This window comes from Exserohilum turcica (genome assembly GCF_000359705.1).
Source record: "Exserohilum turcica Et28A unplaced genomic scaffold SETTUscaffold_6, whole genome shotgun sequence".
Taxonomy (NCBI): domain Eukaryota; kingdom Fungi; phylum Ascomycota; class Dothideomycetes; order Pleosporales; family Pleosporaceae; genus Exserohilum; species Exserohilum turcicum.
The window spans coordinates 250,207-277,635 of record NW_007360277.1 but is presented as its reverse complement, the minus strand read 5'-3'; the positions used below and the strand labels follow the sequence as shown (position 1 = coordinate 277,635).

Here is a 27,429-nt window from a genome sequence, read left to right as displayed (position 1 = left end):
CCACGCTGCATCACCACCACAACAATGATTGTGCGGGAGAGCCCCAAGTCCAAAGGTGCGCCATGCCCGCCCCAGCCAGCCCCTAGACGCATGTGCTGATTTTTTTATACAGGCAAGGACAGCCAGCCCAACTGGCCGCCACAGTCGTCCATAGAGGCCCTGCTCAGCTCGCCGTCTGGACGCAGAAAATACCAGCGCCGCCGCGAGCGCAATTCGCCTTCGCCCTCGCCCATGAAGCGCCGCCCCATGTCGCAAGACACTGCCCAGCCCGATAGCGACGGGGAAGACGAGGAGACGCTCCGCCTCCAACTGCAGGCCATCGAGGCCAAATTGAAACTCAAGGCCCTGCAGAAGAAGAGGATCGACTCGGCAGAGGCCGACCGCAATGGAGCATCGTCCCGAACAAGCCTGGCGACGAGCATGCGCAGGACCGACGCGACACGCCCGCAGTCCTCACAAGAGCCGGGTGTTGAGGTGCCACGCTCGCCGATCCGCGCACGAAGAGCGGCAGAGGAACCAAAGAGTCCCGCACGAGTCATGCTGGGCATCGACAAAGGCCTGACGGCACGCGACATTAGTCTCAAGCGCCCATCGAGCGTCCTGGCCGGGCGGACAAGAGCGGGATCCCTCAAAGGCAGCGAGGCACCCAAGATCAAATCCTTTAGCGAGCGCATTGCCGAAAGCAGGGTCAGGGACAAGGACCGCGAAGAGAGGGAGGAAAAGGCGGAGCTGCGGAGAAGCCGGGGATTCGGCTTGCAAAACATTGAAGGTTTAAAGGAACGGCCCTCGCTATCCAGGACAAGTTCTTCGCAAGAGTCGGACACGCGGAGCTCGCGCGAAATGCCACCGCCCTCGGCGAGACATCACCGCAGCAGACTGCAGAGCCGCTCCGTCGATCTGAAGATAACGCCCTCGCCACGACCCAGCTCGACTCTGTCTTTCCGCAACGACACTACACGCCCGGTCTCGTCGTCATCCAAGACATCGTCCAACGGTTTTGGCTCCACCTCTATTGCTTCAAAGTATGCCGAGATTTCCTCGCGAGACGACAGCACCAACGCCCCCAGTTTTGAGCCCTTTTCTGGCCTGCATCTCAAGTCACGAGAAATGCAGCACAACGTCGTCACGCGCACGCTGGAAGGAAAAACCGTGCTGACCATTCCACAATTGCTCAAGACTGTCAAGGCGCCAGCGTACGACCCGCCGGATTGGGAGAATGATTATATTGTGCTGGGCGTCATATGCTACAAGTCGACGCCGCATAATGCCAAGAATCCGACTCGAGACCAGACCAAAGGCAGCAGTCAAGACAACGCGGCTGACCAAAGCGGCAAGTTTATGGTGATCAAACTGACTGACCTCAAGTGGGAGCTCGACTTGTTCCTGTTCGACACTGGCTTCTCGCAATTCTGGAAACTGCCCCTCGGCACAGTGGTTGCAATCCTGAACCCCGACATCATGCCGCCCCGGAATCGCGACACGGGCAAGTTCTCCCTCAAGCTCACTAGCTCAGATGACACGATACTTGAACTTGGCACCGCACGAGACTTGGACTTTTGCAACGCAAAGAGGAAAGACGGAAAGGACTGCGGCCAGTGGATTGATGGTCGGAAAACAGAGTTTTGCGAGTTCCACATCCAACTCCAGGTCGACAAGGCCAAGAAAGGCCGCATGCAGGTCAACACCATGACGGGCTTTGGTGGAGGCCCAAGTAGCAGCAAATTTGGCATGTTTGGTGGCCGCAGCGGCGCCAAAAGTGACGAGCTCAAACGAGAAGGAAAGTACCACGACCGCGAACTACACGAGACTATCTACATTGCCCCGTGCCCGGGAGGTGCAGCCAAGCTTATTGATCGCGATCACCAAAACTGGGACGGCGGAGCCAACCGAGAAGACCGTTTTCGAAAACAGCTGGCCGAGCGAGAGAAGGAGAGGGAGCTTGCCAAGAAGCTCGGCTCCATGGGCGATGGCACAGGAGCTGACTACATGAAGCTTAAAGGCGCTGGCACTCCGAGCTTACCCACCCGACCACATCCGTCGTCTCAGAGCTCGGCGAGTTCGCGTTCAGAAAAGCCGGCTGAGACGGACTTTTCCAGTCTCCTCAACCGCACGTCCAAAGACGTCTCCTTGGCTCCTGTTAAGCGCAAGCGAGCAGCGTCGGGCAAATCGGCTGCCTCGAGCGACCCGGTTGGCTGGGCATTCAAGTACGGCCGCATCCCGTCTCCCAAGAAAGTAGTCCCTTCTGCGTTTCGCGGCACACGCGAGGCGAGTCCTGCAAAGAAGAAGGCTCGTCTACTTTTGGATGGAAAAGGCATTCGTGAGCCTGGCCGAGAAAGCCTCGGCGGGCTTGACGCGGGGCTTATTGCGGCTCTCGACGACGATGACGATCTTGAGATTGTTTGATTGATTTTACGGTACTAATGGCGTTGCAACATTCACAAACCCCAAATGTTTGGGAGGAACACGGCATGGCGTTCAACTTGCAGCTCGCTGATTGGCTAGAGCTAAGCGAGAAGCGGGCATTCTGGATACCTTTGGCTTAGCACAGCCTTGCAGTAACGATTTTCCTTAGTGTACAATATTGATTCTTTATCACCATCCCACAACGCTGTTTACAGGACTATACGAGAACTAGTCCCGTCCTGTCCTGTCTCGTGCTTGGTTGCCATGGACCAAGAGGGTAGGATGGCGGCCGAACCGTCCAAGACAAGCGACAAGATTTACGCTCTGATCAACTACGAAGATGCCTATGTCCAGCCCCTCATACTCTCGGCACTGGAAAAAAGACTTCCTGCGGCGACGTACGAACTCATTGCATCTCTCTCCCAACTGCCAAGTCCTTCATTTCGTCTTTTGCAGTTTGTTCAGTATGAGTCGATTGATTGGGATCACCTGATGGAGCATTCATCCACTTCGCTGGCAAACGCGTATACAATCCGTAAAGCGCTGATCCGGAAACACTACCTCAGCACCACCATTGCAAACTGGATTACCAAGTACCCGGATTCCGTGCTTAAGAAGCATGTTAAGCCCAGCGTGGAATTCGAAGTCGACTATGCCGAGTTTCTAGACGACGCGTTGGTAGAAGCGTGGGAACTCAAAGAAAGCTGGGCCAGGAACGAAGAGCTGGGTGACGAGGATGAGGATTCCGCGAAAAAGGAATGGTGGATCCTGAAGCCAGGCATGAGTGACAGAGGGCAAGGAATCCGCTTATTCTCCACCGAGCAGGAACTCACCGAGATATTCGAAGAGTGGGATCCAGACAGCGACGACGAGGAAGACGAAGATGCAAGAAGCGACAATATGAATCAAGAGAAGAAAGATCGAGACGACGACGACGACGGAATCATCACATCCCAACTCCGCCACTTCATAGCACAACCCTACATCCACCCGCCGCTCCTGCTCTCCCCAACCCCCTCCTCCTCCCCTCCTCCTCCCCCCTCCTCCCCCGAAAGCCTCCGTAAATTCCACATACGCACCTACGTTCTCGCGACGGGCGCCCTGAAAGTCCACGTCTACCGCCCCATGCTCGCCCTCTTCGCCGCAAAACCCTACATTCCCCCTTGGGACAGCGCACTGCAATCCAACCGCGACGAGGCCATGCGCGCACATCTGACTAATACCTGTCTGCAAGACACGGGCGATCGCGAGGGCTCCGTCGCGCTCTTCTGGTCTCTTCCTGATGCGCTGCCTACACAGCCTCGTTTCACCACAGCCTCATCCTCATCCTCCTCCTCCTCCGAAGGAGGAAAAGCAGAAAAACAAGACACTACCTCTGTGCCTCTCGACATCCCCCCCACCTGGAAACACACCGCCTTCTCCCAGATCTGCGCCATAACCGCCTCGACCTTTGAGGCCGCCGCGCGCGGAATGTCGATCCATTTCCAAGCGCTACCCAATGCATTCGAGCTGTTTGGCCTCGACTTCATGCTGAGCTACAATCCCCACACGCACGCCCTGGATACCTGGCTGCTCGAGGTAAATGCATACCCGGACTTCAGGCAGACGGGCCACGAGCTGAGCGGTCTTGTAAGCGGCTTGTTGGAGCGCGTGGTGGATAAGGCTGTGCGTCCGTTTTTTGGCCTGCCGGATACGCATGCTGAGATGCAAAGTGATGCTGCTGCTGCTGATGATGATGATATGGTGTGTGTGCTTGATATTGATCTTGGGAGAAGGGCCTAGCTGGTTACATGTGGTGATGTGAACCGTCTTTTTTTTCTTTCTTGGTTGCAAAAGGTATCAGGGAACTGCGCTGTTTCGCTGTCTCCTGCGGAGGGGGGTTCTAGATTTTGGTTGTTTGTCTCTTTTGTTGGCGTACTTGGAGGAATCCATCAAGGAATGAAGGAATGATGCAATGTTAGCTATGAGAGTACGACGAAAATCAATGAAACATCAACAGAAGCTGACCATCGTTTGCATGTGATTATTTACACACGTGATATATATTCTTATCCACGTACATATCCAAGCAAAGATGAAACAAAAAACCAGTCTACTTTTATTACACAGTTGACAATCAGAGAGGAAAACACACACAGAGTTGTTTTTGGAGGGGTGAATGAGTAGTTAACACGAGGATGAGGATGAGGATGAGTCGTAAAAATACAACAATAGCTTTTTTTTTCTTCTCTATTCCTTTCTAAGACATGTGGGAAAAAGAAAAAGAAAAAGGTGGGGAGGGGTACACATGAGGTACATGGACTAAAAAATGGAGATCTAGAGTTCAACGAAAACACACAGATGGGAAAAAAAACAAAAGACGCCTATAACTATACATGGAGACTGAAACTTGGACTTGTAAAATATGACAGTGTTTAAAACATATGCGTAGGGGGTTTAAGATGGACAATGAAACAAACCGAATGAGAGAAAAAAAAGAGGCACCTCTTGTTACAAGTAATGAATCCACTTTTTGAAAGCATCAGGTAAAGAGAGACATGAAGCAGGCTAAGAATATCACTTCTTGGTCCTGCCTCTAGTCTTGCTTCTGGTGTTCCTACTCGGTGGCGGCATATCCTCTGCACTGTCGGCTGCCACATCCACGCCTGAGCTTTCATCGGCGCCGGCTACAATGCTACTATTGTCCTCAGTCTCCCTATTGTCCGAGTCGATGCCTCCATCTGTGCTCTGTGGACGGACTTGGTTTTTGGCTCTGCGCTCTGCCTCCCAGCCCTGTACTAGACGCGTGATGTCGTCTTCGCGAGGCTTTTCCTTGCCGTTCCATGCACTGCAGCCACCGCATCGCCATCGGCCAACGTCTTCAAGTGTTCGTGCGCCTGGCGGGGCTTGTCCGTTGACAAGTCGGCACTCTGTGCAGATCAAGGCGAATCGGTTCCTAGCCTGTGTTTCGTCCTCGCCAAGCAGAGCGTCGAGGATGCGGTCGTACCAGTGGGTCTCGGGAACGGTAGCAGGTGCCGTCTCCGGCTGCTGCCTGGGCACATTGGCGTCGAAAGCATTGGGTGCAAATTCCGCACCAGGAGCATTCAGAAGAGGCAGCTGTGGAGGCGGAGATTCGACAATCGAGGGCACCTGTTGCGGGGTTGGCGGAACCTGGGGAGTCTGCGGTCGTTGAATGTTGGCAGTAGGAGGTGGAGCCATGCCAGTGCGTGGACCTTGTGGCGGTACTGGCTGCTGTGGCCCTCGCGACCTGCTGCGGGCAGGGGAATCGTCGTCCTGGGCTGGCTCCTTGGGCTTAGGCGATGCGCCATACTTCTCCAGCAGCTGTTGGGTCGAGTTGTACTTTGTAGCCTCCTTCAGCCGCTCAATGGTGGCGTCGCGCTCCTTGGCGAGTTTCTCGAGGTAGTTCTCCGTGTTGCGAATGCGATAATCAAAGTAGCTCATCAGCGCGTAGCGTAAACCGTATATCCTGGGACGACGCCGTTAGACGCGTGCGACGCGTGGGTGGTTGCGAGGGGTGACTTACAGGACGGGGCCGCCAGCGACGACGGACCCCTCAGTAGGACCCCAATTCTGCCAACCAGTGACAAAGGTGAGGATCACGGCGATGAGAATATAGGCAAAGCCTGCGTAAAGCGTCCACATGACACGCGCACGCCGCGCCAGCTGTTTCTGGCTGTCATTTCGCGCAGCTGCTCTGTTGATCTTGCCAGTAAGGGCGTTGAGTGTTCTCTCAAAGGACGCGGCATCCTCGCTGCCCTGCTGCAGTTAGCAAACGCGGCGCTGCGTGGCAGCAGACGGCCTTACCTTCCAAGGCCAGAACGACACCATGATGGGTCAGTGGCAGATCGCAGCCCGGAGTGGGAGCCAGAGTTGTAGGGGAGAGGCCAGCTGTGCGTGCTTGGGGGGTGGAACACTGTGAGGCCTGACATCAGCGGGAATGCGATGGTTAGATCGGCGGCAGGGATCAGGCCGGCAGACCGCGTCACGTGCAATTGACTTTCTTTGCGGACCCCCGAACACGAGCGGCTTCTGCGAACGACGCCATTGCTCACCACCAGCTTCCTCCTCCCCGCATAATGGCACTAGCCGCTTACCGAAACCTGCTGCGGTCCGCGCGCATCGCCTTTCAGGGTATGGACACTCTGCGGGCATTGAAAATGGTTGCTAACCGTCGCAGGCGACACGCACACCCTCTTCGCCGCCCGCGCTGAAGTGCGCAAGAACTTTGAGTCGAACCGTAGTCTCCGAATCGGAAGCGAGGAGCTCGAGAAATCCCTGTTGCATGCGCAGGAGGTGTCCAAGTTTCTGCGAGAGAACGTGGTGCAGGGACAGGCCGAGGACGCAGAGGGCAACTACAGTATGTATGCAACATTATTGTTGTCGGTTGTCGGCTAATAGTCTGAAGAGCTACGGATACACGAGCACACGGAAAGAGGAGACAATGAGGACATTAAGAAAGGAAACGGAAAGACTGCATTAAACGGAGCCAAGTGCTGCTCCTCCTAGGCTTTTATCCATGACAAATCGAATCGTGATACCCATGCATGCCATCATGCAACCAAAAACGCCGTCCCAATGCAATAATGTTAAGCCACGCCTAATTGCCCGCCAAACTGGCATACTGAACCTCGTCGTCGGCGCCCGGTGGCGGCGCAATGACCATGTTGTCCAAGTTGTTCTCGGGAGCAGCCTCGATGGCAGCTTTGGAAGCAGCCGCCCGTCGCGATGATCCCGCCACCTGACGTCCCTCCTTTGCGTATTGCATCCTCACGTTCTGGTCCAAGCTATCCAGCTGCTTTGGCTTGCCCCAGGTGACTCGCATCGGACAGCCCTTGATGACAACCTTGCCCTTTAATGCCTCTGCCGCAGTCTCTGCATCCAGCCTCTTGGCGTAGTTGACGTAGGCGCAGTGCGCTCGATGCGAGCAAACCAGCGACCTGAGCTGGCCGTACTGCGAAAAGTGCTTGCGGATCTCGTGTTCGGGAAGATCGTCCTCGACGCCAGTAACAAAGAGCGATGCTACGTTTGGATCCGACGGCGGCAGCCAGTCTTGCGGGCTCGGCTCTGCCGGTGGACCTCCCATACGGCCTCCCCTTCCAGCGCGCATGCCTCCCCGGGCAGGAGTGCCGCGAGAATCTCGGGTTCTGATGGGTCCTGGGACGTGGCTGCCCTCACGGCTTGCGCCTCCGCTGCCACCAGGCGCTGGCAGCGCCTTTTGTCCGCCGCTCTCCTCGGCCTCGGCCTCGATCCGTCGTTGCCGTTTGTAGTAGGGCTCGCTCTGTGCCAGGCGCTTCAACAGGTCGCGCGCCTTCTCGTCTGTCTTCTCGTAGGCCTCCATGGCCCCTCGTCCTTGCTCGATTTCCTTCTCGTGCTCCTGCGCATAGTATTGTCGGTTGATGTCGCTCTGTGGGCCGGGCGCCACCATCTTCAGCGCCGCATCACGCACGACGATGGGCAGGCCAAACGAGAGATCGAGCATGCAGTGCTGGCAGCAGTTCTTGAGGCGCGCGCAGGTCAGGCAGATGTTGGTGCGCTTCTGGCGAGCGGTGCGGTCGGACTTCCAGCGGAAAATGGTAAAGGGGCGCGTGCAAATCTTGCATTCGGCGCCATAGTCCTCTTTGAGCATCTGGACGTAGGGGTTGTCGGGCAGGCATTTCTCGCAGACGGACGGGAAGTCGGTCGTCTCCCAGCCGCTGCGGTTCAAGTCGCTCTTGATCTGGGGCGGCATCCTGAAGAGACTTGTCGTAATGGACACTGAATAGCGGAACACCCGGGCTGACCTATCGCAATATAGGTGCAGGCTGGCGATGCGACACACGTATCAGCGGCGGTTGGGTACGCGGTTGTGGGGCGGAGTGATGGTGGAAAGAAGACTGGAGAGCAGGCTAAGTGGCGCTAGAAATCTCGCGGCGGGCTTGGCGTCGTCTACGCACGACCAGCGACCAGCGAGGGGGGCAAGGGCCGTTGGCCAGGGCTGCGTACAGAGTGCGTCGTGATTGGGCAGACGCCGAATCCCCCCTTAGAGTCTGTCTAAATCTCCTACCCATACCGCCCTTTGGCTCAGCATTGTTTACTTATAAAGTTTCGAGGCTTCTCACCTGCCGTGCTGTCTTCTCTGCCGTCCTCTACATCCCTCCTTCTTTTGCATCTCGCCCTCCTCATCCTCCAATACCGCCACAATGCCTCCTGCCACGCTTGAAAAGGAAGACCATACTCGCGATGCCGAGTTCAACAAGGCCATGCACGGCCAGTCCGCAAAGTCCCGCGGCGGCATGACTGCCATGCTGCAAAAGGACAAGGCGGCCCAGCAAGCAGCCGTTGACGAGTACTTTAAGCACTGGGACAACAAGGCCGCCGCCGACGAGACCGAGGAGACGCGCAAGGTATGCAGCAGGTGGCCGGGCATTTTGTGCATGTATTGACGGTGCCAGGAACGACGAGACGAATACGCCACGCTGACAAGGCACTACTACAACCTCGCCACCGACCTGTACGAGTATGGCTGGGGCCAATCGTTCCACTTCTGCCGCTATGCGTACGGCGAGCCGTTTTACCAGGCCATTGCCCGCCACGAGCACTACCTCGCCCACAAGATGAACCTCCAGGACAACATGCGTGTGTTGGACGTGGGCTGCGGTGTCGGTGGACCTGCGCGCGAGATTGTCAAGTTTGCCGGCGTCAACGTCGTCGGCCTCAACAACAATGACTACCAGATTGAGCGTGCTACCGCCTACGCCGAAAAAGAGGGTCTGTCGCACAAGCTCAAGTTTGTCAAGGGTGACTTTATGGTACGAACCACGCACCCAGCCTTTGGTTCGTAGCTAACTCGCGCCAGCAAATGTCCTTTCCCGACAACTCTTTCGACGCCGTCTACGCCATCGAGGCTACCGTGCACGCACCGTCCCTCGAGGGCATCTACAGCGAAATCTTCCGTGTCCTCAAGCCTGGTGGTGTCTTTGGCGTCTACGAGTGGCTCATGACGGACAAGTACGACAATGACAACCCCCACCACCGCGAGATTCGTCTGGGTATCGAGATTGGCGACGGCATCTCCAACATGGAGAAGGTTGACGTTGCGCTGGCTGCCATGAAGGCTGCCGGCTTCCAGATGGAGCACCACGAGGATCTGGCAGACAGGGACGACCCCTACCCATGGTACTGGCCCCTCTCTGGCCAGCTCAAGTACATTAGCACCATTGGCGACATCCCGACCATTCTGCGCATGACCAAGATTGGCCGTGGTCTCGTCCACAGGTTCGTCGGCGGGCTGGAGATGATCGGCCTGGCCCCCAAGGGCACCCAGAAGACTGCCGACAGCCTTGCTCTTGCCGCCGACTGCCTCGTTGCGGGTGGCCGCGAGAAGCTCTTCACACCCATGTACCTCATGGTTGGAAGGAAACCCGCCGACGCCTAACTTGATCGTTTTCGCTTCGCCTTGCATTAGAATTCTCTTCGCATCTGGGACCTGGTCGGTCTTGTAGCTTTTTTACGTTCGATCGATGTAGGAGCACATCTCCTCGCATTTGCACGCACGCGTCTTGAATGGCGGATATATCCTGTAATAACTGATGGTACAGCAAGGTCTAGGGCAGGTCATGGTAACGCGACATGGTAATTAGAGAATGAAAAGTAATATCCTTGATTCGACAGTGCTCGGGTGAATTTGAATGGCCAAGTGCAGCGGAGCTGACATGAGGGCCGGCATGAGAGCCGGCATGAGAGCCGATGCGAGGGCCTGATGGCGTCGAGAGCTGATGCAGAGCATCGGGTGTTCTCGCTATGCGTGCAGGGACCCACCCGAAGCTTTGATGACTTAGCGTGTTCAGGGCCCAACGATTCGCATCCCCGACCTCCGAAGAAATTGTCCAGCAGCCCCAGCAACCACCAGCAGCCTCAGCGGCCATTACTCGCCCCCACGGCCAACCCTCACCACTCCTCCTACGCCCGCACACCCGCACACTACCCACAATGGCTGCTTCCAGGCTCCTCCGCCCTGCCTCGCGCCTGATTGCGTCGACACGACCGGCGCCCGCCTTCCGACCTGCGTTCCGCGCCGCCGCCGCCACACCGTCAATTGCAAGGAGAGGATATGCGTCGGGCCAGAAGGAGATGACGGTGCGAGAGGCGCTCAATGAGGCCATGGCCGAGGAGATGGAGCGGAACGACAAAGTCTTTGTCCTTGGCGAGGAGGTTGCGCAGTACAACGGAGCGTATGTGCACACCCATGATGACATTTTCCGAGCATCCAATTCACTCAGCGGGGGCTTCAATTGCGAGCATCTCGCTCCGGACAATTCGCAGAGTGGCGAGTCTCGACATGACACTGACTGAGCCCGCAGTTACAAGGTCACCAAGGGCCTGCTCGACCGCTTTGGTGAGAAGAGGGTCATCGACTCGCCCATTACCGAGTCTGGTTTCGCTGGTCTGACCGTCGGTGCTGCGCTCGCTGGCCTGCACCCTGTTGTCAGTACCCTCGTACTCCTTTTCTGCAAAAAGCAATTCTGACGGCAATGCCAGTGCGAGTTCATGACGTTCAACTTTGCCATGCAAGCCATTGACCAGATTATCAACTCGGCCGCAAAGACACACTACATGTCCGGTGGTATCCAGCCCTGCAACATCACCTTCCGTGGCCCCAATGGTTTCGCCGCCGGTGTCGCTGCCCAGCACTCGCAAGATTACACTGCGTGGTACGGAAGCATTCCCGGACTCAAGGTCGTCTCGCCATACAGCGCAGAGGATGCCAAGGGTCTGCTCAAGGCTGCCATCCGCGACCCCAACCCGGTCGTCGTCTTGGAGAACGAGTAGGTTGCACCATTGGCGCAGGCAGTGCACGCATCGCTAACACGAGCAGGCTTTTGTACGGTCTCTCTTTCCCCGTCAGCGAGGAGGTCCAGCGCGACGACTTTGTCATTCCCGTAAGACATCGCACCTTTGCAAACTCGGCCTGCATGCTAACCGAGATCCCAGTTTGGAAAGGCCAAGATCGAGCGCCCCGGCAAGGACCTCACCATTGTAACCCTCTCGCGCTGCGTCGGCCAGTCTCTGGTTGCCGCCGAACAACTCAAGTCCAAGTACGGTGTCGAGGCCGAGGTCATCAACCTGCGCTCCATCAAGCCTCTTGATGTCGAGGCCATTGTCAAGTCGGTCAAGAAGACTGGTCACATGCTTTGCGTCGAGTCTGGTTTCCCCAGCTTCGGTGTCGCAAGTGAAATCATGGCGCTCACCTGCGAGTACGCTTTCGACTACCTTGAGGCTCCCCCTGCCAGGGTCACTGGTGCCGAGGTCCCCACTCCCTACGCGCAGAAGCTTGAGGAGATGAGCTTCCCCACCGAGACCTTGATTGCCGACTATGCCGCCAAGCTCCTGAGGGTATAAGGGAATTGCCAAGTAACGAAGTTAATCGATTGGTCCTGGTATGGATTCCACGGTGGACGTGGATGGCGTAGGGGCTAGACCAAGCATCTTTTTGGTTTCAGGACTTTTGTATGATTCAGACACGATTTGAGAACGGAAATCTTCTTTTTTTCGGCCTGACGTAGTACAACGGTCTCATGTGTGTTGTGGGCTAGCGCATGTATAAGTATTCTGTTTGCAACTCGGATAATGCTGATTCTCTTGCATGCGCTGGTAAGAATTGATGTATTTCGGTGCGAGATGGAGGGGGGTTTTTGGTGGGGGCGTGTGCTTCCTGGCCGTCAGCTCGTCCGTCAGTAACTTGAGCAAGTCACGAGGACATAGCAAACCCACTTACAGCCATGGCCATGCCGTACCGACAACAATGCCAGTAAGAATGAACGAAATTCTTATTACTCTCAGTTATTGCATTAATTAGCAGAGGTGTTGCATGCCACAGTCACGAGGCGTGCTTGCTATTCGCCTTGAGTGGGGTTGCTGGGTGAACTAGGCCCAAGTGGATGCCTCAACTTGCCAAGACACTTCTAGCCACCACCTCATGTGCCCCTTTCCCCTTTACACCTACACGATACCAATTGCGGCCGCAGCATATCCTGGAAAACATGCCGTATCGCGTCTTTGACGTCGAGTCGTATGTGGCGCCGTCCCCACCTATTTACGAGATGTAATTTCTCACTACAGCTGAACACCAAGCTCAGCCCCGCCACCAACGTGCGGACCTGATCAGCGTCGCCTCGAACGTTGGATCTGCACGGCAACGGGAACGAAGGTGCGTCTGAACTTCCGGCCCACAACGTTGCTCACAAGAACAGTTCTTGAACGAGACGTCCAGCGCCGTCGACATGGGGTGAACGCGGCCCCGGCCCCCGAAACGGCTACGACGTCCGCTGCAAGTTTGCCCAAGCCCATCAGTCATTGGGGATACAGATAGGAATGCCATTTCTGAAAGAGGAAGCTGAACTAAAATGCCAGACTCACTACATCACGAGTCTGACGGAATCCTTTGCCCCGCTCTTAGCATGGGTGGATTCCTTGGGGTACCAAGTCCAAGCCTCAACACCACAACTCTCATCTGGCCAATCTGAATTCGGCGCGGACGGTCCATTTGCTCATTGCACGAATTTTAAGGGAGCGCTCTTCAATCGTCAATTCCGCGTTTGATCGCAATCACTCGAGCTCGCTGCCGCGTCTGGCGCTTCCAGTTTCAGTGACTGATATTCAACACCATACCTCGGCAGCACTTGCGGGCAAAATACCTGATTTGAACACTACATCAACGTTCTGATGGATGCGTGTGATTGCAAATCACGCCCAGATATGCCATCCTACACTTGGCGACGAGTTGTGGTGGACTAGTACAGTGCATACACATGGCACATGATCCTGAGCAGCGAGTAGGACTGGAACAAGCTGTCATATACAGATGGCTCGGAATACCCTCCTCGGGTATATCCGTCGCTAGATGGTCTGCTCACTACACCACTACATCTATGCTCGGGCGCGTTGCTGATCATGTCCAGCTTGGGCATTCAGCAAAGCAGAACGAACGGTACGCGAGATGCCGCTGCCCATCCATCAAGAAATTCTTTATGCAAAAGGTGAGTTTGGTGTATCCTACACACCCATTGATGACGCGTAATGGCGTTGTACTCTCTGGGTTACTGTCAACGACGTCAACCTGTATACTGGTGAAACACTACAACATGCCATGTCTGTATACAACCAAAACGAACTCTGCCTTGGAACAAATGCACCCACACCGCCTGTTGAATGCATGCATTCGCGCATCCACAAGGAAAATGTCGCTTTATCATGGAGGGCTGATCAGAATGCCATGGATGAAGCAGCATAGGACCTACCAAACTGGGCAAGATTTTCGGAACTTGCTGCATAAAACTGCGACAACAGCACACTATATCGTCATGTCAAACAGCAGTGTGTCTGGCTTGAGTGCTTTCTCGAAACCCACGCTAATGCTATCTCAGGATGGTATACCCTGTCTTGATTGCAGTATTCGATACAAGCTTTGCACACAATGCTCACCAATATTATATCGCGAGTACCTATAACTCAGGTCGACTGATTCAGGGATCATACTGGAACCGCGGCAGGGTCAATTATCAAGACATGGAAGATGTGTTAATAAGATGATTCTCCAAGTTCAACTCGACAGTGAGCGCGATGCCTGGATAGGGCGGCTCAACACAAGGGAACGCTTTGGTCAGCCACATGCCAGAGTGAAGAGATGGCCCTGGGCGGCTGTCAAAGCTGTGTAGGGGCGTCAACCAATATAAGACCTGCCAAGCAACGCGGGGGAATTGCGATTTTGGGCTACACTGCGGCCCGAGTATGCACCAGAGCCACCAGTGCCACGTCTTTCCGCACGTCTGCAGGGCGTCGGATCGCATGCCCCATGCAGGTGCAGCCTGGATGAAACACTTCTCAGATGTTGGGCCATGGGCATCTAGTCTTATCTTTTGCACTACGCTTCTGAAAGGCAAGTGGGTTAGGTTAACCTAGTCACCTTCCTCATCGCGGGCGCACAAGGTCTCTGGGCATGAGACCATAGTTGCGCAGAGCAAAGTACGCTACAAGTCGACAGCTGTAGACGTAGGTGACAGCGAACCGCGCAACCCATCGTGCCTCGCGGGAGTCTAGGTTTCAAGGGTGACACCAACGTTTACCCGGATCCGGGTGATATTTCCAATAGTGTGGACAGCCCGAACGGGATCAGCTCACTGGGCGAAGGGCTCGCCCAAGCCACACTGACATGACCGTCATCATACAAAGTTTGGGATAAATAAATATGGGTATTCCGAGCAAATCGAATGGCTGATAAATTTTCAATAAGGGGCGGAGCAAATAGGAGCGAGCAGTTAAGCATGCAGGAGCACATGGCGGGGCGCATGAGTGCTATAACGACTGTGCAGCCACGTGCAGTACCCAGCAATTCAGACAGCAGGGATATCAGTCTGGTCGACCGTCCCAACGCATCCTCTGCCTGAAGGATCAGGATGTCTCCGCTGTCGTTGCCACGAGATTGCGGAACCCGCCGAGGGTGCTGTTCATTTGGGAACGGAGGCGTCTCGAGTTCGCACCCAGAGCCATTTCTTGTCCCAAATCGGACGGTCGCAAAGGCAGCCAAGCGCAGTAATTGACCTCGGACGACCATCTTGTTTGAGCAAGTGGCAACAAAAGCCCATCCCGCGTCATGCAACGAGCGTGCCGTAGTTCACGTCAAAGGAGTTTCACGGTCTTGTCCCACAGCTGCACCTGCATACCGCGGGGTACATACAGAGTCTATGCCGGCTATAATATCCGCGGGCAGTCCCGAGCCCTGTGCCGCTTTGCCTTTGTGTCCTGGATGCGGTCTTGTTTGTTTTTGCTGATTCGAGTCAATACCGGTCGCTGTGCGGCGCATACAGAATGACTGCGCGATTCCCCACGGCCCAAGAGTTTGCGTCCTTTCCCGAACCCAATTATGTAGACCCGACGACGCGGTTTCCCCTGGCTCTGGGAGTCGCCGTTCCGACGGCTGGACTGGTTGCCGTGTTCATGTCGTGTCGGCTCTATTGCCGGACAGTGCTTGTCAAGACCCTGGGCTGGGATGATGGCATGATGACGGTCGCGGCTGTAAGTCGAATCCCGCAAGCTTTGGTTTGTTGGCGACTAATGCTGGTAGTTGTTGGCGATTGCGAATAACGTTATGATCGTCGTATCTATGCTACCGGAGTACCAGATGGGCTACCATTTGTGTAAGTTGCTCTCGCATAGCAGGGCACGTAGGCTGATTCGAGCAGGGGATGTTCACCCAGAGAAACTCTATGGCACGATGAAAGCAGCGCTGGTATGTTGTTTGGCACTGTGTCTTCTTTGCTGACGGTTGTTAGATGGGCATGGTGATCCAATTGCTCTTCACCTCGATTACGGCGTTTATGAAAATTGCCATTCTCCTCACATATATACGTACGTAATCGAGCCACGGACCAACCAGGCGCGCTGACACGAGGCAAAGGCATATTTCCGGCCAAGCTCGACAGGTGGTTCTGTTATCTGATGATTGGCTACACTGTAGGGCTGAACTTTGCCTGTTTCTTCGTGACGCTGTTCCAATGCTCGTAAGCATGGCGATACACCATCTCTATACATTGCGCTAAGCAGTGCCACAGGCCAGTAAGCACTTACTGGAAGATCTTCGAATACATGGGCACAGCCAAATGCCTCAACATCAAGGCGATATACTACTTCCACTCGGCCCAAAACACCTTTAGCGACTTTGTCATCTTCCTGTGGCCGGCGAGGAATCTCCTCAACGTTCAGGTGTCGCAGCGACAAAGGTTGACACTGACGATGATGTTTTCACTGGGCGTTATGTGAGTGTAGTTGTATCTTGAACTGGGACGTGCTGACATGAGTAGTGTCTGTATCGCCGGTGTCTTTCGGCTCTACTACACACACCAATATCTCGTCTCGTACGACGTGTTTTGTATGTTCTCTTCCTGTCCCGTAATTCCCAGGGTGATGGCCTAAGACGCAACTAGGGTACGGCGGCACAACGTTCATCATCATGTCTATCGAGACGGGCGTTGGTGTTGCATGCGGATGTCTCCCAGGCTGCAAGCCCCTGATGAACAGGATGTTCCCGCGTATTTTTGCTGGCTCGTCGCAAGCATCGTCGTATCCTCGTCCACCCCTGCGCTTCCGGGCCACAAAAGGAATCCAAGAGACGTTGTCGGTCGGACAGTCTGAGCGAGAGTCGTATCAAAAAGAAGATGGAGTGAGTGGCATGGAAAAGGCCAGCAGTCGCAGTGCGCCAACTCGTGGGGGGATGGGCATGTCAAAGCCGTTGGCTCCGCATCCGGGGCTACGACCGCCAAGCCGAGCGGCGTTTCCTGGGCGGAGAGAAGGCTACAGCGAGCTGGAGAATTGCAGCGTCGACAGCATAGAGATGTTCCTTTTACAGCGGAACTAGCATAGCCACGCGGCAGCCTTGGCGAGGATGCCGCGTAATGCCACTGATGATACGATTCCAAGGTCTTGGTCGTTTGCCCAATGCGACGCCTCGTGGCATCATGCATTTCTCCGTGGGACGCGACAAGTCTTGTTGGGCTGTCGACCAGCACATGTGCGTGTCATGTTGTACAACCACGATCATGTTCCGGGCATGCGCCTAGGCATTCTCAGGAGCATACGGCCCGAATTGTTTCTCGCGTGGCCACGTCCCAAAAAAAGAGCGGGACGGACGGACAGACTATCTGACTGTCTGTCAGACGGGGTATTATTTGCAACACTGGGGCTACGCCACGGCAGGCTATGCTATTGCCCCGGCGCTATCTTGATACCTACTCGTCCTCATCTTTCGGCCGCTGCATGTTGAGATGCGCCGACTACTTGGTTGCCTCGCTGCTGACTGGATAGATGCAGACATGGTCGCGGAAACGCAGGCTTCGAGACGCGCACACCGTGGCCTCGTTACACTCTGTGAAACCGAAATCGTTGTCTCGCTGGCTGGCTGATGGAGAAACCTGTTACGCGTAGGGGGGGGGGGTTTCTCTCTTTTTTCCCCGGTACTCTGGTGTAAGTATCTCTCTCTGTATGGCTGGATGTTGAAGACGAGGTGTGGCACGTGCGTCCGGAGTTTTGTTCCAGGTATGGGGGAGCGAGTTCTAGCCCCTCCCCTTCCAACTTCCAGCTTCCAGGTTCAACAAGTAAGTAGGGCTCGCAAACATGGCCTCAATCGAAAGATGAATTTTTCGTCATGGTTTCCGACTAATTATAGGCTTTCTTTTATATATCGTCCAATACTTGGGTGTGGTTCTTCCTCCTCCCCCCGTCCCGCACTGTGTGTGTGTGTGTGTGGCTTGTCCTGTCCTGCCCTGCATTCGTGCGTGCGTGTCAGCAATCAGCAATCAGCCACAGAAGTCAGCAGGAAAAAAAAAGATATAGTTTGCGCCACACAAAGATCTAGGTCCCCCCTGGTTCATTCGGGAGCTAAGAAAACAGAAACGTGGAAAAGAAAATTGGAAAGCTGGAGAAGATGCGAATCGGATGCCGGGTGCGGGCGTTGGATGAGGAGGAGGAGGGAGCAAACCCGATCGCACTACTTACCTACCTTGGCGAGGCTGGTCGATGATGGAACAGAAATGCACGTCACTGTCACGGTTGCAGTACGGTATGTGGGGTTCACAAATCTACTGCCACTACTACTTAGTCCATGTTTCTGGGACATCGGCTCATCTGCATCTGTGCTTGCATGGGCACGTGGTTGTGGGAGGTGGAGGTGGAGGTGCAGCTGTGGGCTTTTTTCTCCTCGTTCCGAGCGCGGGTGCATGACAAAGATCCCAGCCCCAACGCCCGTACCTGTGCCTGGAATGCAACAGTATAGTATCGTATCGAATGTATGTAAGACGGCGGGCAAGCGAGCAGACGGGGGGTGGAGATCAGACTTCTGTCTCTCTCTCTCTCTCTCGGCTGTGCAATGCTGTGCTGTGGCAAGGGTGGGGGGTCGGGGTCGGCAACATCGCCTCTCGTGTATCTATAACCCGAATCAGTAGACCAGGTCCAGGTAGTCGGTGTGCATGCGGGCGAGGCTGCGGCGCACGCTGTAGCGCACCCATTCGGCGCTGTAGTCGAACTCGTCGCCGGCAATGCGGCCGACCTTTGTCAGGATCATGTACGAGTTGCGGGGAAATGTCTCGCGCACAAAGGGCGTGGCGAGGGCATCGCCCAGCAGCTGCTCCGACGGGCCATAGTACGGCGAGGTATCGAAGGCGCGGATGCCGTGAGTCAGGGCCGAGGTGACGAGGCCGACCGTGTCGAGGGCATAGGGATCTTTGTTGTAGAGGTTGTTGAAGGTGGCGGTGCCGAAGACGAGGGGCGGCAGAAGCGACGACAGCGGCGTGCGCTGGCCGTTGGCAAAGGCATACGGGAGGGGCTTTTGCTGCGTGGGAAGCGCGCTGGTTGTCGTGGGGTGCTCGACGGGTGTAGTCGCCATGACTCTTGTATGCTTGGGGATGACGCACTCGAGGGCGGCGGCTTGGGGCTATCTATGTCCCTCGCCTAGACGTATGGCGGGGTGCTGGATAATAGTCCGTCGTTACGCGCAGAGAAAAAAAAAGCCACCGGCTGGTATGCCAATCGCCTTGGATCCAATCACGACAGGAAACGTCCGAGGGAAGTGGAAGCGCAAGAATATACACCAGCCCTCGGTCCAGGCCATCTTTCTTATCGTCGTCGTCGTCCATGTCGATATCAATGTGGTGGTTGTCGTGATCGTCGTCCACACGTCAGGCCCGCGGGTATAAACAAGAAACTATCTCAACTGGGGAAAGCAAAGAACTGAAGAAGCATAGCACAAGCGCCCTTGGTCTCTATTAAACACAAAGGAACGGACGGACGAAAGAGAAAAAAAAAGCAAGCCCACCCGCCCACAACGCCCGCTCCAGACACACACAACGATACAAGCCAAAAACAGAATCCCGCCCGAGCGTCACACATCACACGGTTCCCCCCCCCCCTCGCACATACACTCCATCCAGCTCTACTTGGTATAGTTCCCCCCCCCGAAAAGACGTGCTGCTGTCAATGCCTTTGGCCCACCGGCCCGCCACGACGTCGAGTTTGTGAGCCCTGCAGAGGTCCTCGAGGCTGTCCGCGAGCTGCGCCGCATCCGAGACGAAGAGGGCACTATCCGCTACGTCGGCATCTCAGGCTACCCGCTCGACGTCCTGGGCGACCTGGCCGAGCTGATTCTGCGCGAGACGGGCGAGCCCCTCGACGCCGTCCAGTCGTATGCCAACTTTACCCTTCAGAACCAGGAGCTCGCTGGTCCACGCGGCGTGCAGCAACTGCACAAGGCCGGCGTCGATGTCGTTCCCAATGCGTCCATCCTGGGCATGGGCCTGTTGCGGCGTCAAGGCATACCCGTCGGCGGCCTGGGCGATTTCCATCCTGCGCCGTCGTCGCTGCGGGAAGCCGTGCGGCGCGCAAGCGACTTTTGCGACGCCTACGGCGAGCCCATCGAAGTTATCGCCCTGCGCTTTGCGCTCGAGACGTGGATGTCGGCGGGCGCGCTATGCGGCTCCCAGGGCGACCCGGCGTCGGGCGTGCCGTGGCAGCATGAATCCATCGACGATGTCGGCGGCTCGAAACTCGGCGTCAGCGTCATCGGCGTATCGTGTGCAGCGGAGCTCGAAAAGACTATGCTCGTGTGGCGCTCCATTCTCGACGGCCTCGACGGCGGCCAGCAGACAGCCGTCCAAGCGGGCCGCTGGTCGCGCGCGTGGGAATGGAGCTGCAATCGCCGGAAAGCCGTTCAAATCCTCGCCGAGGGCGTCGAGGAGATTCTCGGTCCTGGCTTTGGCTATGCCTGGCCGAGCCCGGGCCCTGACTACGTTAACAAGCGCGTCAAGAATGTCAATCTCGCAACCCGCATCAAGAAGACAGACGCCGTCGAGCAGCACGAGGCGCCATGGCTCACGCCCGCTGCTAGTCCTCAGGCGCTGCCCGTCAACATCCCAGAGCATGTCGTCGAGGATAAGGCGTTGCCGTTGAAGTAAATGAGATGAATAATGAGATGAATAATGAGATGAATAATGAGATGAATAATGAAAGAAAGTAAATAAACAAAGTAAGAAAGAAAGTAAGAAAGAAAGTAAAGTAAATCAAGAATTCAAATAAAAATAAGAACAAACCTGCCGTGCATATATATGTATACCTTTATGTCAGCACCCTAAAGTCCAAAGTCCGGAATCAAACTCACCTTACTTCAACAAGAAGAAGAAGAAGAAGAAGAAGAAGAAGAAGAAGATAACAAATCAACCACTACTAGTACTTACTGTAGAACTAGCGGGGAAACAAACTTATCCATTATTATCCCCCTCTTTTTTTTTTCTTCTTCTTTCTCACCGCCAAATACTTATATAGTTTTATCTTACATGGTTTTAAACTATATCATCCCTTGTTCCTTGTTCCTTGTTCCAGCTTACATGCATTGCATTTGCATTTGCATTGCGCGTCAGCTGACACATACACACATACACACACCTCTCTTCTTCTCTCTTCTCTTCTTCTGTCTTCTGTCTTCTGTCTTCTATCTTATCGATGACTTTACTATGCGTCTCTCTCTCTCTCTCTGTGTGTGTATATATATATATGTCAGTGTATATGTGTAAATCGGACCAATGGCGTGATCATAGTGTTATCTCCCACCCTGGTACTTAGTGTAGTTTTTCTTCTCTTCTTCTTCTTCTTCTTCTTCTTCTTTTTCTTCTTTTTTTTTAGAGATGCTGGCAGGCGTATTGTATTGTGTTGTGTTGTGTAGGATTGGGTTGAATTAGGTTGTGTTGGGGTTCCGGTGCGTTGGTACGCGGGTTTGTTGTGTATGGGATGGGGATCGGAGATTTGTGGTTGGCTGGTATAGGGTTGGGATTGGGATATATTATGTTGAGAGGGGGGGGGGTATGTGATGTTTGTGATTGGAGTGTGCTGTTGTTTTTGGTCAGGGGTGTCAAGGGAAACATGCTTTGAGGATAAGTGTTGTTTTAATAGGGTTATCGCGGTTGATATGTGTATTTATGAGAGGGTGTTTGTTGAATTCATGATAGTTCAAGAAAAGAATAGTTATGCCATGGTCAAACATCGTCAGAGAGGAAAAAAAACTTCTAACTTCTTTGGCTAGACTATGTATATACTGTGATATCTAAAAGGAAATTTCGTCGCTCATGATACAGAATTATAGCTTTGAAAATACAGTAGGAACAACACCGCCCATTTCCACTACTGTACTCTTATTCCGTACCCACGCCTCAAGACCCTTCTTTCCATTCTCCACACCAACCCCGCTCTGCTTCCATCCACCAACAGGCATCTCTGCAGGACTCTCGCCCCATGTGTTGATCCATGTGATGCCTGCATCTAGCCGGGCAATCACCTTGTGCGCCATGTTGATATCCTTTGTAAAGACGCCTGCAGCGAGACCAAGCGGCGTGTTGTTTGCTCTTTGAATAACCTCTTCCACCGTCTTGTACGACAAGATTGACATGACCGGGCCAAAGATTTCTTCTTGCACAATCTTCATGTCGTCGGTGCAGTCTGTAAAGACGGTCGGCTGGACCCAGTAGCCGTTGTGGTAGGCCTTGTCCGAGTATGACGATAGCCACGCGGGCTTCTCCAGACCGCCGTAGAGAAGCTTGGCCTTGTCGCTTTCAATGCCGTGCTTCATGTAGGACATTACCTTGTCGTAGTGTGGCTTGGATACTAGCGGTCCAAAGTTGGTGTTGAGATTGTGCAGGTCGCCCGAGCGAATGTACTGCATCTTGTCCAGCACACGCTTCTCAAACTCGGCCTTTAGGCTCTCGGGAACAAAGACACGCGTGCCGTTGGTGCAGACTTGTCCGGTGGAAAAAAAGTTGGCCAGTATGGCGCCATCGGCTGCTTGGTCGACATCGGCGTCTGGGAGAACGATGAATGCAGACTTTCCGCCGAGCTCCATGGTCACGTATTTCATCTCGTTGGCGGCACTACCCGCGACTTTTTTGCCGGTCGCTACCTGGCCGGTAAAGCTGACCTTGGCAATGCCAGGGTGCTTGGTGAGGTATCCACCTACGTCACCAGCGCCCTGGACGACGTTGAAAACGCCCGAGGGCACTCCGGCCTCTGCGTAAATCTCTGCTAGCACCGTCGAGTGCAGAGGCGTGAACTCGGATGGCTTGTAGACCATGCAGTTTCCGGCGGCCAGGCAGGGTGCGGACTTCCAGAGCGCAATCTGGATGGGGTAGTTCCATGCGCCGATGCCCGCGCACACGCCCAGCGAGTTCTTGCTTGTGTAGACCCATGCATCCGGGCGTAGCATTGTTGTCTCGCCGTTCATGCCGCCGCCTCCGACGAGGTTGGCGTAGAACTCGAGGACATCGGCGCCCGTGGCTATGTCGACCGTCGACGTCTCGGAAAAGGGCTTGCCCGTGTCGCTCGTCTCGATCTTGGCCAGTTCGTCGTTGCGGGCGCGAAGCAGGGCCACGGCTCGCTGCAGAATGCGAGCGCGCTCTATGGGGGGCGTGGCCGACCAGGCGGGGAAGGCCTTTTGCGCAGAGGCTACGGCAGCATCGACGCCAGCCGCTGTGGTTGCGTGGACGGTTGCAAGAGACTGGGCGGTTGCGGGATCAATTGTGTCGAAGGTAGACGAAGACGAGGCGGGTTGGATCTTGCCGTCGTAGTAGGCGGCACGTGGCGCATATGGGAGAGACATGACGAAGAGAGCGGGATGGGTGCAGTGGAGCGACGTGGACGGTGGTTTAGTAGGTGCTCAGCGGCAGTCGAGTCTTGACCAGCCACTGCCTGTCACGCGGCGGAGAAGAAGACGAAGAAGAAGGGAAATGGATTGGAAAAAGTCAGGCAGGGCCCTGGGGCGCGGCGGGATGCAGGCGATGCGGTTTGTCTTCCTTTCTGGGCGCAGCGAGCAAAGAATCGACGTCGGGTCGTCGCCGGGAGCAAGACCAGGTGGCGCGAGCGCTGCGAGCTGGTGCTGGATAGGCATGGGCATCGGTTTGCAGCGGGATGCGCCTGCCTCTGCTCAGCTCACTCCTGCCTGAGCTTCGCACGCCCGGCAGAATACGCGTTGCCGGGTGGCTGCCGGCCTCACCGCCGCGCAATCGGGCAAGGCGCGGCGTGTCTGGAGCAGGGGTCTGGCAGTCGGAACATGCAGCCCGGCGGGGTCGGCTAGGCCGCATCCGGGCATGTCATCATCGCCGCCTCGACCTCGCTTTTTTCGCACTGCACCTCCCGTCACGACCACACACGCTCCGCCATGGACTCTTGCGAAAAAGGCCCTTTTCCATCACGGCCCAGCCTCAATTCATGCCGCATCTCCAGCTCGCCATCGCCCACGGCCGCATTGAGCCGCCCGCGCTTGGCCGGCGTCATCGCGCCCCAGGCTGGCTGGCGTGCGGGAGCACGTGCTACGACCCGGTCCTGTCGCAAACGGGCCTATTAGCCCAGTCTTATCTGGAAGGCAAACTACACATCCTGCAGCGGCACCACGACTCTGCGCCCGCCCAGCCTCACCACTCGACTCGCTTTTGCTGTCCGACTGTCTGCCGACCACCCGATCGCGACACGCGGTCCGTGCAGACGACTCTGACCCCGTTCGCGCGATAGTCCGCATGCATATAAACTTGCGTCGACGTGAACAGCCGCTGTGAGACCCAGCCCGCCCTCTCCTCTCCCCATCCCATACGCAACAATGGCCTTTGAGACTGTGACATCCATCCCCCAGGATGCCGACTACGACTTTGTCGTTGTCGGCGGCGGCACAGCCGGCTGTGTCATTGCCTCGCGCCTCACCGAGTACCTGCCCAACAAAAAAGTCCTCCTAGTCGAGGCTGGCCCAAGCGACTTCATGGACGACCGGGTCCTGCTCCTCAAGGACTGGCTCAATCTGCTCGGCGGCGAGCTCGACTACGACTACGGCACCACTGAGCAGCCCAATGGCAACTCGCACATCCGACACTCGCGTGCAAAGGTCCTTGGCGGCTGCTCCTCGCACAACACACTCATCTCCTTTAGGCCGTTTGAGTACGACTGCAGGCGGTGGGAGGCCCAGGGCTGCCGCGGCTGGAGCTTCAAGACGTTTATGCGCGTGCTTGACAACCTCCGCAACACTGTCCAGCCCGTGCACGAGAAGCACCGCAACCAGCTCTGCCTCGACTGGGTCGAGTCGTGTTCTACCTCGATGAACATTCCCGTGATCCACGACTTCAACCATGAGATCAAGACAAAGGGTGCCCTCGAGCCCTCTGTCGGCTTCTTCTCCGTCTCGTACAACCCCGACGACGGCCGCCGAAGCAGCGCTAGTGTAGCCTACATTCACCCCATCCTCCGCGGCGACGAGACTCGCGACAACCTGACTGTCCTCACCAACGCGTGGGTCAGCAAGATCAATGTCTCTGGCGACAAGGCCACTGGCGTCAGCCTCACCCTGCAGAACGGTGAGAAGCGCATCATCAGCCCAAAGTGCGAGACCATTCTCTGTGCCGGTGCCGTCGACACTCCACGCCTGATGCTCCTGTCTGGTCTCGGCCCCAAGCAACAGCTCTCTGACCTTGGCATCCCCGTCGTCAAGGACTTGCCCGGTGTTGGCGAGAACCTGCTCGACCACCCAGAGAGTATCATTATCTGGGAACTCAACAAGCCCGTCCCCGCGAACCAGACCACCCAAGACTCTGACGCGGGCATCTTCCTGCGACGCGAGGCGCCCAACGCGGCTGGCGACGATGGCGAGGTTGTTGACATTATGATGCACTGCTACCAGATTCCCTTTTGCCTGAACACTGCTCGGTAAGTGATGATTAGTCTGTCGAGTGGGCGATTTCTGACATGGCGATAGTTTGGGCTACGACTCTCCTATTGATGCGTTCTGCATGACACCCAACATTCCCCGCCCCCGCTCTCGCGGCCGCCTCTACCTCACCTCTGCCGACCCCAATGTCAAGCCTGCCCTTGACTTCCGCTACTTTACCGACCCCGAAGGCTACGACGCCGCCACCATTGTCGCCGGTCTCAAGGCGGCGCGTGAAGTCGCCAAGCAAGCCCCCTTTTCCAACTGGATCAAGCGCGAGGTTGCTCCTGGCCCCAAGATTACCTCTGACGAGGAGCTTTCCGAGTACGGCCGCCGCGTGGCCCACACGGTGTACCACCCTGCCGGCACCACCAAGATGGGCGACGTCAAGAAGGACGAAAAGGCGGTTGTCGACCCTGAACTCAAGGTCCGTGGCCTCCAGGGCGTCCGAATTGCCGATGCTGGTGTCTTCCCCGAGATGCCCACCATCAACCCCATGTTGACTGTTTTGGGCATTGGCGAGCGCGCAGCTGAGCTGATTGCGCAAGAATGGGGCTGGAAGGGTCTGGAGAAGGAGAAGTTGTAGGTTTTTTGTTGCGGTAATTTTCACGATTGTATGATGTAAGTTTGTTGTAAGATTTGACAGTGGATGCTGGCCATGTCATCACTTTGGACGCTGTCTCTACTGATGCAAGATATCACGAATATATTCTTCATTTATTTTCAGAGTTGAAGCATCTTGTTCCCGCCATGTTTAATCATCAAACTCGAATAGTCGGACCAGTCCGTCATTCTGTTTTTCCCCATCGCTTGCCTCGTCATCCACACTTTTGACACTATCTTCCACGCTTTCTTCTTCGCTCTCTTCATCGTCTTCACCGTCGTCTTCGTCGTCTTCGTCTCCCAACTCAAAAGGATCCTCGTACTCCACGTCCCCAGACTCGACCTCTTCCCTCCTCTCCAACGTCATAGGCACGCTATCCAAAAACTCACCGCTCGCATCCGTGTCATGCAAATCAATCACAAATCTCGAACTACCCTCGATAAACAGGCCATTGCTCGCCTCCTGGAAATGCCTCAAGTTGTGCCTGCGGATCCTCGCCTCCCGCCTCCTCCTATCGCCCTCCTGTCTGCGCGCAACCCACGCGCGTACCGGGGCGGGCAACTCGTTGGGCACAAGACCTGTTTTGGACAAGGACCATTCGGCCAGCGAGAGCGCGTAGTTGTTGGTCGAGTGCAGGGCTGCGGCGCCAATGCTCAACGTCGCCCTGCCGAGTCCAGACGTGCACAGCGCTTGCGCATATGACGATGTGGCGTTCCGCACCTGCGAGAGCGCCGCTGTGGTGTCGTGCAGCGCGGCTGTCCATGTGCCAGGGAAGTTGTAGGCGGGTGAGAGAGACTGCATGTATGTGTTAGTGAGAGGGAAGACAGCGGTATACGCCTGGGGGGAGTGTGCTACCTGCGAGACTTGTTCCCAGGTATCGAGCGCATCTGGGTACTCGTCGTCTGAAAAGGCCGGGTCGTCTGAGAAGGAGGATGCAGTCTCGGTTTCAGGCTCGTGATGCTGGGATAGGAAGCGCGAGTACATGACTTCGCCATGGTCCTGCGCTTCATCCAGTGCATCAGACACCTCCTGGTGAGAATTGCTGCTGTGGAAGAGCTCTTGGCTCTCGTACGAGCTTTGTTGAGAGGAGTGCTGTCGTCGGCCTTGCGAGGTGCTCTTTCCGGATCCGTCGGCGTGACTGCCACTACTGCTGCTGCTGCCTACAGCCTTGCGCTGCGTCCACGGCGTCTTCTCACCCACGGCGCTCCTCTGGGTGAACATCCTCATCCTGCTTGTATCAGACTTGCGTCAGTATCACGGTATCCAGAACGCGGCGGAAATGCAAAAAATCGAGTCGTCCGGGCGGTGCAAGAGGTTCGTGAGCGGAGGCAGCACTGTGGTATGGGATTGCGGCGAGAGGTTCTTGTGCAGCGGCGGGCGAAGACGTCAAGACGAACAGACGCATGCAGGTGGCAGCAAAGTCACAGCTAGCACTGTACAGCACGTGGGTCTGCGTTGCGAGGGTAACGTGCACTTCAAACGCCTGGCTAGGCAGTCATTGTGCGGCAACAATGGAATTGCGTCAAAGAAAAAGGCCAACATGCGAGGAAATAGGACATGATCACGTCTACAGATATACTGGGCTATGAATGCTGCTACGGCTCTGCAATAACCTGCTGCGCATGGCTGGGATTGGGCACGGCTGCGGTAGGTTGGTTTGGAGCGATATCGC

At 55.7% G+C, this 27,429-nt stretch overlaps 13 protein-coding genes across 13 annotated transcripts; 8 read left to right on the top strand and 5 right to left on the bottom strand.

Moving 5' to 3' along the window:
• Nucleotides 1-24: 24 nt before the first annotated feature.
• SETTUDRAFT_140540 (uncharacterized protein) lies at nt 25-2,587 on the top strand (the record flags this gene model as incomplete). The annotated part of the gene is made up of 2 exons (XM_008031397.1): nt 25-55; nt 113-2,587. 2 exons carry the CDS (start codon nt 25-27, stop codon nt 2,401-2,403), a joined length of 2,322 nt encoding a protein of 773 aa, XP_008029588.1. The 3' UTR covers nt 2,404-2,587.
• Nucleotides 2,588-2,685: 98 nt separating this feature from the next.
• SETTUDRAFT_140539 (uncharacterized protein) lies at nt 2,686-4,394 on the top strand (the record flags this gene model as incomplete). Its single annotated transcript, XM_008031396.1, has 1 exon — nt 2,686-4,394. The coding sequence occupies one exon, from the start codon at nt 2,686-2,688 to the stop codon at nt 4,183-4,185; it is 1,500 nt and encodes a 499-aa protein (XP_008029587.1). The 3' UTR covers nt 4,186-4,394.
• Nucleotides 4,395-4,799: 405 nt separating this feature from the next.
• SETTUDRAFT_164998 (uncharacterized protein) lies at nt 4,800-6,297 on the bottom strand. The gene is made up of 3 exons (XM_008031395.1): nt 6,208-6,297; nt 5,927-6,159; nt 4,800-5,869 (listed from the first exon to the last, which is right to left on the bottom strand). Exons 1-3 carry the CDS (start codon nt 6,229-6,231, stop codon nt 4,960-4,962), a joined length of 1,167 nt encoding a protein of 388 aa, XP_008029586.1. The 5' UTR covers nt 6,232-6,297; the 3' UTR covers nt 4,800-4,959.
• Nucleotides 6,298-6,479: 182 nt separating this feature from the next.
• On the top strand, nt 6,480-6,909 carry SETTUDRAFT_156216 (uncharacterized protein; the record flags this gene model as incomplete). The annotated part of the gene is made up of 3 exons (XM_008031394.1): nt 6,480-6,534; nt 6,581-6,760; nt 6,809-6,909. 3 exons carry the CDS (start codon nt 6,480-6,482, stop codon nt 6,907-6,909), a joined length of 336 nt encoding a protein of 111 aa, XP_008029585.1.
• SETTUDRAFT_164997 (uncharacterized protein) lies at nt 6,909-8,256 on the bottom strand. The gene has a single exon (XM_008031393.1). The coding sequence runs from the start codon at nt 8,129-8,131 to the stop codon at nt 7,001-7,003; it is 1,131 nt and encodes a 376-aa protein (XP_008029584.1). The 5' UTR covers nt 8,132-8,256; the 3' UTR covers nt 6,909-7,000.
• A 32-nt stretch (nt 8,257-8,288) lies between these two features.
• Nucleotides 8,289-10,043, top strand: SETTUDRAFT_164996 (uncharacterized protein). The gene is made up of 4 exons (XM_008031392.1): nt 8,289-8,442; nt 8,502-8,786; nt 8,835-9,191; nt 9,239-10,043. Exons 2-4 carry the CDS (start codon nt 8,583-8,585, stop codon nt 9,815-9,817), a joined length of 1,140 nt encoding a protein of 379 aa, XP_008029583.1. The 5' UTR covers nt 8,289-8,442; nt 8,502-8,582; the 3' UTR covers nt 9,818-10,043.
• A 247-nt stretch (nt 10,044-10,290) lies between these two features.
• SETTUDRAFT_43421 (uncharacterized protein) lies at nt 10,291-12,101 on the top strand. The gene is made up of 5 exons (XM_008031300.1): nt 10,291-10,613; nt 10,743-10,866; nt 10,921-11,207; nt 11,258-11,321; nt 11,374-12,101. The coding sequence occupies exons 1-5, from the start codon at nt 10,372-10,374 to the stop codon at nt 11,779-11,781; spliced, it is 1,125 nt and encodes a 374-aa protein (XP_008029491.1). The 5' UTR covers nt 10,291-10,371; the 3' UTR covers nt 11,782-12,101.
• Nucleotides 12,102-15,246: 3,145 nt separating this feature from the next.
• Nucleotides 15,247-16,792, top strand: SETTUDRAFT_96713 (uncharacterized protein; the record flags this gene model as incomplete). Its single annotated transcript, XM_008031391.1, has 8 exons — nt 15,247-15,453; nt 15,503-15,575; nt 15,621-15,667; nt 15,711-15,786; nt 15,836-15,938; nt 15,990-16,193; nt 16,239-16,306; nt 16,362-16,792. 8 exons carry the CDS (start codon nt 15,247-15,249, stop codon nt 16,790-16,792), a joined length of 1,209 nt encoding a protein of 402 aa, XP_008029582.1.
• Nucleotides 16,793-18,367: 1,575 nt separating this feature from the next.
• Nucleotides 18,368-18,814, bottom strand: SETTUDRAFT_22436 (uncharacterized protein; the record flags this gene model as incomplete). The annotated part of the gene is made up of 1 exon (XM_008031142.1): nt 18,368-18,814. The coding sequence occupies one exon, from the start codon at nt 18,812-18,814 to the stop codon at nt 18,368-18,370; it is 447 nt and encodes a 148-aa protein (XP_008029333.1).
• A 136-nt stretch (nt 18,815-18,950) lies between these two features.
• SETTUDRAFT_34019 (uncharacterized protein) lies at nt 18,951-20,378 on the top strand (the record flags this gene model as incomplete). The annotated part of the gene is made up of 2 exons (XM_008031226.1): nt 18,951-19,118; nt 19,374-20,378. 2 exons carry the CDS (start codon nt 18,951-18,953, stop codon nt 20,376-20,378), a joined length of 1,173 nt encoding a protein of 390 aa, XP_008029417.1.
• A 1,119-nt stretch (nt 20,379-21,497) lies between these two features.
• SETTUDRAFT_164985 (uncharacterized protein) lies at nt 21,498-23,178 on the bottom strand. The gene has a single exon (XM_008031390.1). It carries the CDS (start codon nt 23,063-23,065, stop codon nt 21,554-21,556), a length of 1,512 nt encoding a protein of 503 aa, XP_008029581.1. The 5' UTR covers nt 23,066-23,178; the 3' UTR covers nt 21,498-21,553.
• Nucleotides 23,179-24,026: 848 nt separating this feature from the next.
• SETTUDRAFT_164984 (uncharacterized protein) lies at nt 24,027-25,955 on the top strand. Its single transcript, XM_008031389.1, has 2 exons — nt 24,027-25,152; nt 25,202-25,955. The coding sequence occupies exons 1-2, from the start codon at nt 24,059-24,061 to the stop codon at nt 25,737-25,739; spliced, it is 1,632 nt and encodes a 543-aa protein (XP_008029580.1). The 5' UTR covers nt 24,027-24,058; the 3' UTR covers nt 25,740-25,955.
• On the bottom strand, nt 25,908-26,984 carry SETTUDRAFT_22432 (uncharacterized protein; the record flags this gene model as incomplete). Its single annotated transcript, XM_008031141.1, has 2 exons — nt 25,908-26,552; nt 26,613-26,984. The coding sequence occupies 2 exons, from the start codon at nt 26,982-26,984 to the stop codon at nt 25,908-25,910; spliced, it is 1,017 nt and encodes a 338-aa protein (XP_008029332.1).
• Nucleotides 26,985-27,429: the final 445 nt, after the last annotated feature.

What these genes read in the sequence shown, in the direction of transcription:
- SETTUDRAFT_164998 (XM_008031395.1), bottom strand. Translation starts at nt 6,231, where the DNA reads ATGGTGTCGTTCTGGCCTTGGAAG. An exon ending in TGTCGTTCTGGCCTTGGAAG is followed by an intron (nt 6,160 to 6,207) that starts GTAAGGCCGTCT and finishes TAACTGCAGCAG; the next exon opens with GGCAGCGAGGATGCCGCGTC. An exon ending in GTCGCTGGCGGCCCCGTCCT is followed by an intron (nt 5,870 to 5,926) that starts GTAAGTCACCCC and finishes GCGTCGTCCCAG; the next exon opens with GATATACGGTTTACGCTACG.
- SETTUDRAFT_164997 (XM_008031393.1), bottom strand. Translation starts at nt 8,131, where the DNA reads ATGCCGCCCCAGATCAAGAGCGACTTGAACCGCAGCGGCTGGGAGACG.
- SETTUDRAFT_164996 (XM_008031392.1), top strand. Translation starts at nt 8,583, where the DNA reads ATGCCTCCTGCCACGCTTGAAAAGGAAGACCATACTCGCGATGCCGAG. An exon ending in AGACCGAGGAGACGCGCAAG is followed by an intron (nt 8,787 to 8,834) that starts GTATGCAGCAGG and finishes TGACGGTGCCAG; the next exon opens with GAACGACGAGACGAATACGC. An exon ending in TTGTCAAGGGTGACTTTATG is followed by an intron (nt 9,192 to 9,238) that starts GTACGAACCACG and finishes AACTCGCGCCAG; the next exon opens with CAAATGTCCTTTCCCGACAA.
- SETTUDRAFT_43421 (XM_008031300.1), top strand. Translation starts at nt 10,372, where the DNA reads ATGGCTGCTTCCAGGCTCCTCCGCCCTGCCTCGCGCCTGATTGCGTCG. An exon ending in GTTGCGCAGTACAACGGAGC is followed by an intron (nt 10,614 to 10,742) that starts GTATGTGCACAC and finishes CTGAGCCCGCAG; the next exon opens with TTACAAGGTCACCAAGGGCC. An exon ending in GCGACGACTTTGTCATTCCC is followed by an intron (nt 11,322 to 11,373) that starts GTAAGACATCGC and finishes CCGAGATCCCAG; the next exon opens with TTTGGAAAGGCCAAGATCGA.
- SETTUDRAFT_164985 (XM_008031390.1), bottom strand. Translation starts at nt 23,065, where the DNA reads ATGTCTCTCCCATATGCGCCACGTGCCGCCTACTACGACGGCAAGATC.
- SETTUDRAFT_164984 (XM_008031389.1), top strand. Translation starts at nt 24,059, where the DNA reads ATGGCCTTTGAGACTGTGACATCCATCCCCCAGGATGCCGACTACGAC. An exon ending in TTTTGCCTGAACACTGCTCG is followed by an intron (nt 25,153 to 25,201) that starts GTAAGTGATGAT and finishes ACATGGCGATAG; the next exon opens with TTTGGGCTACGACTCTCCTA.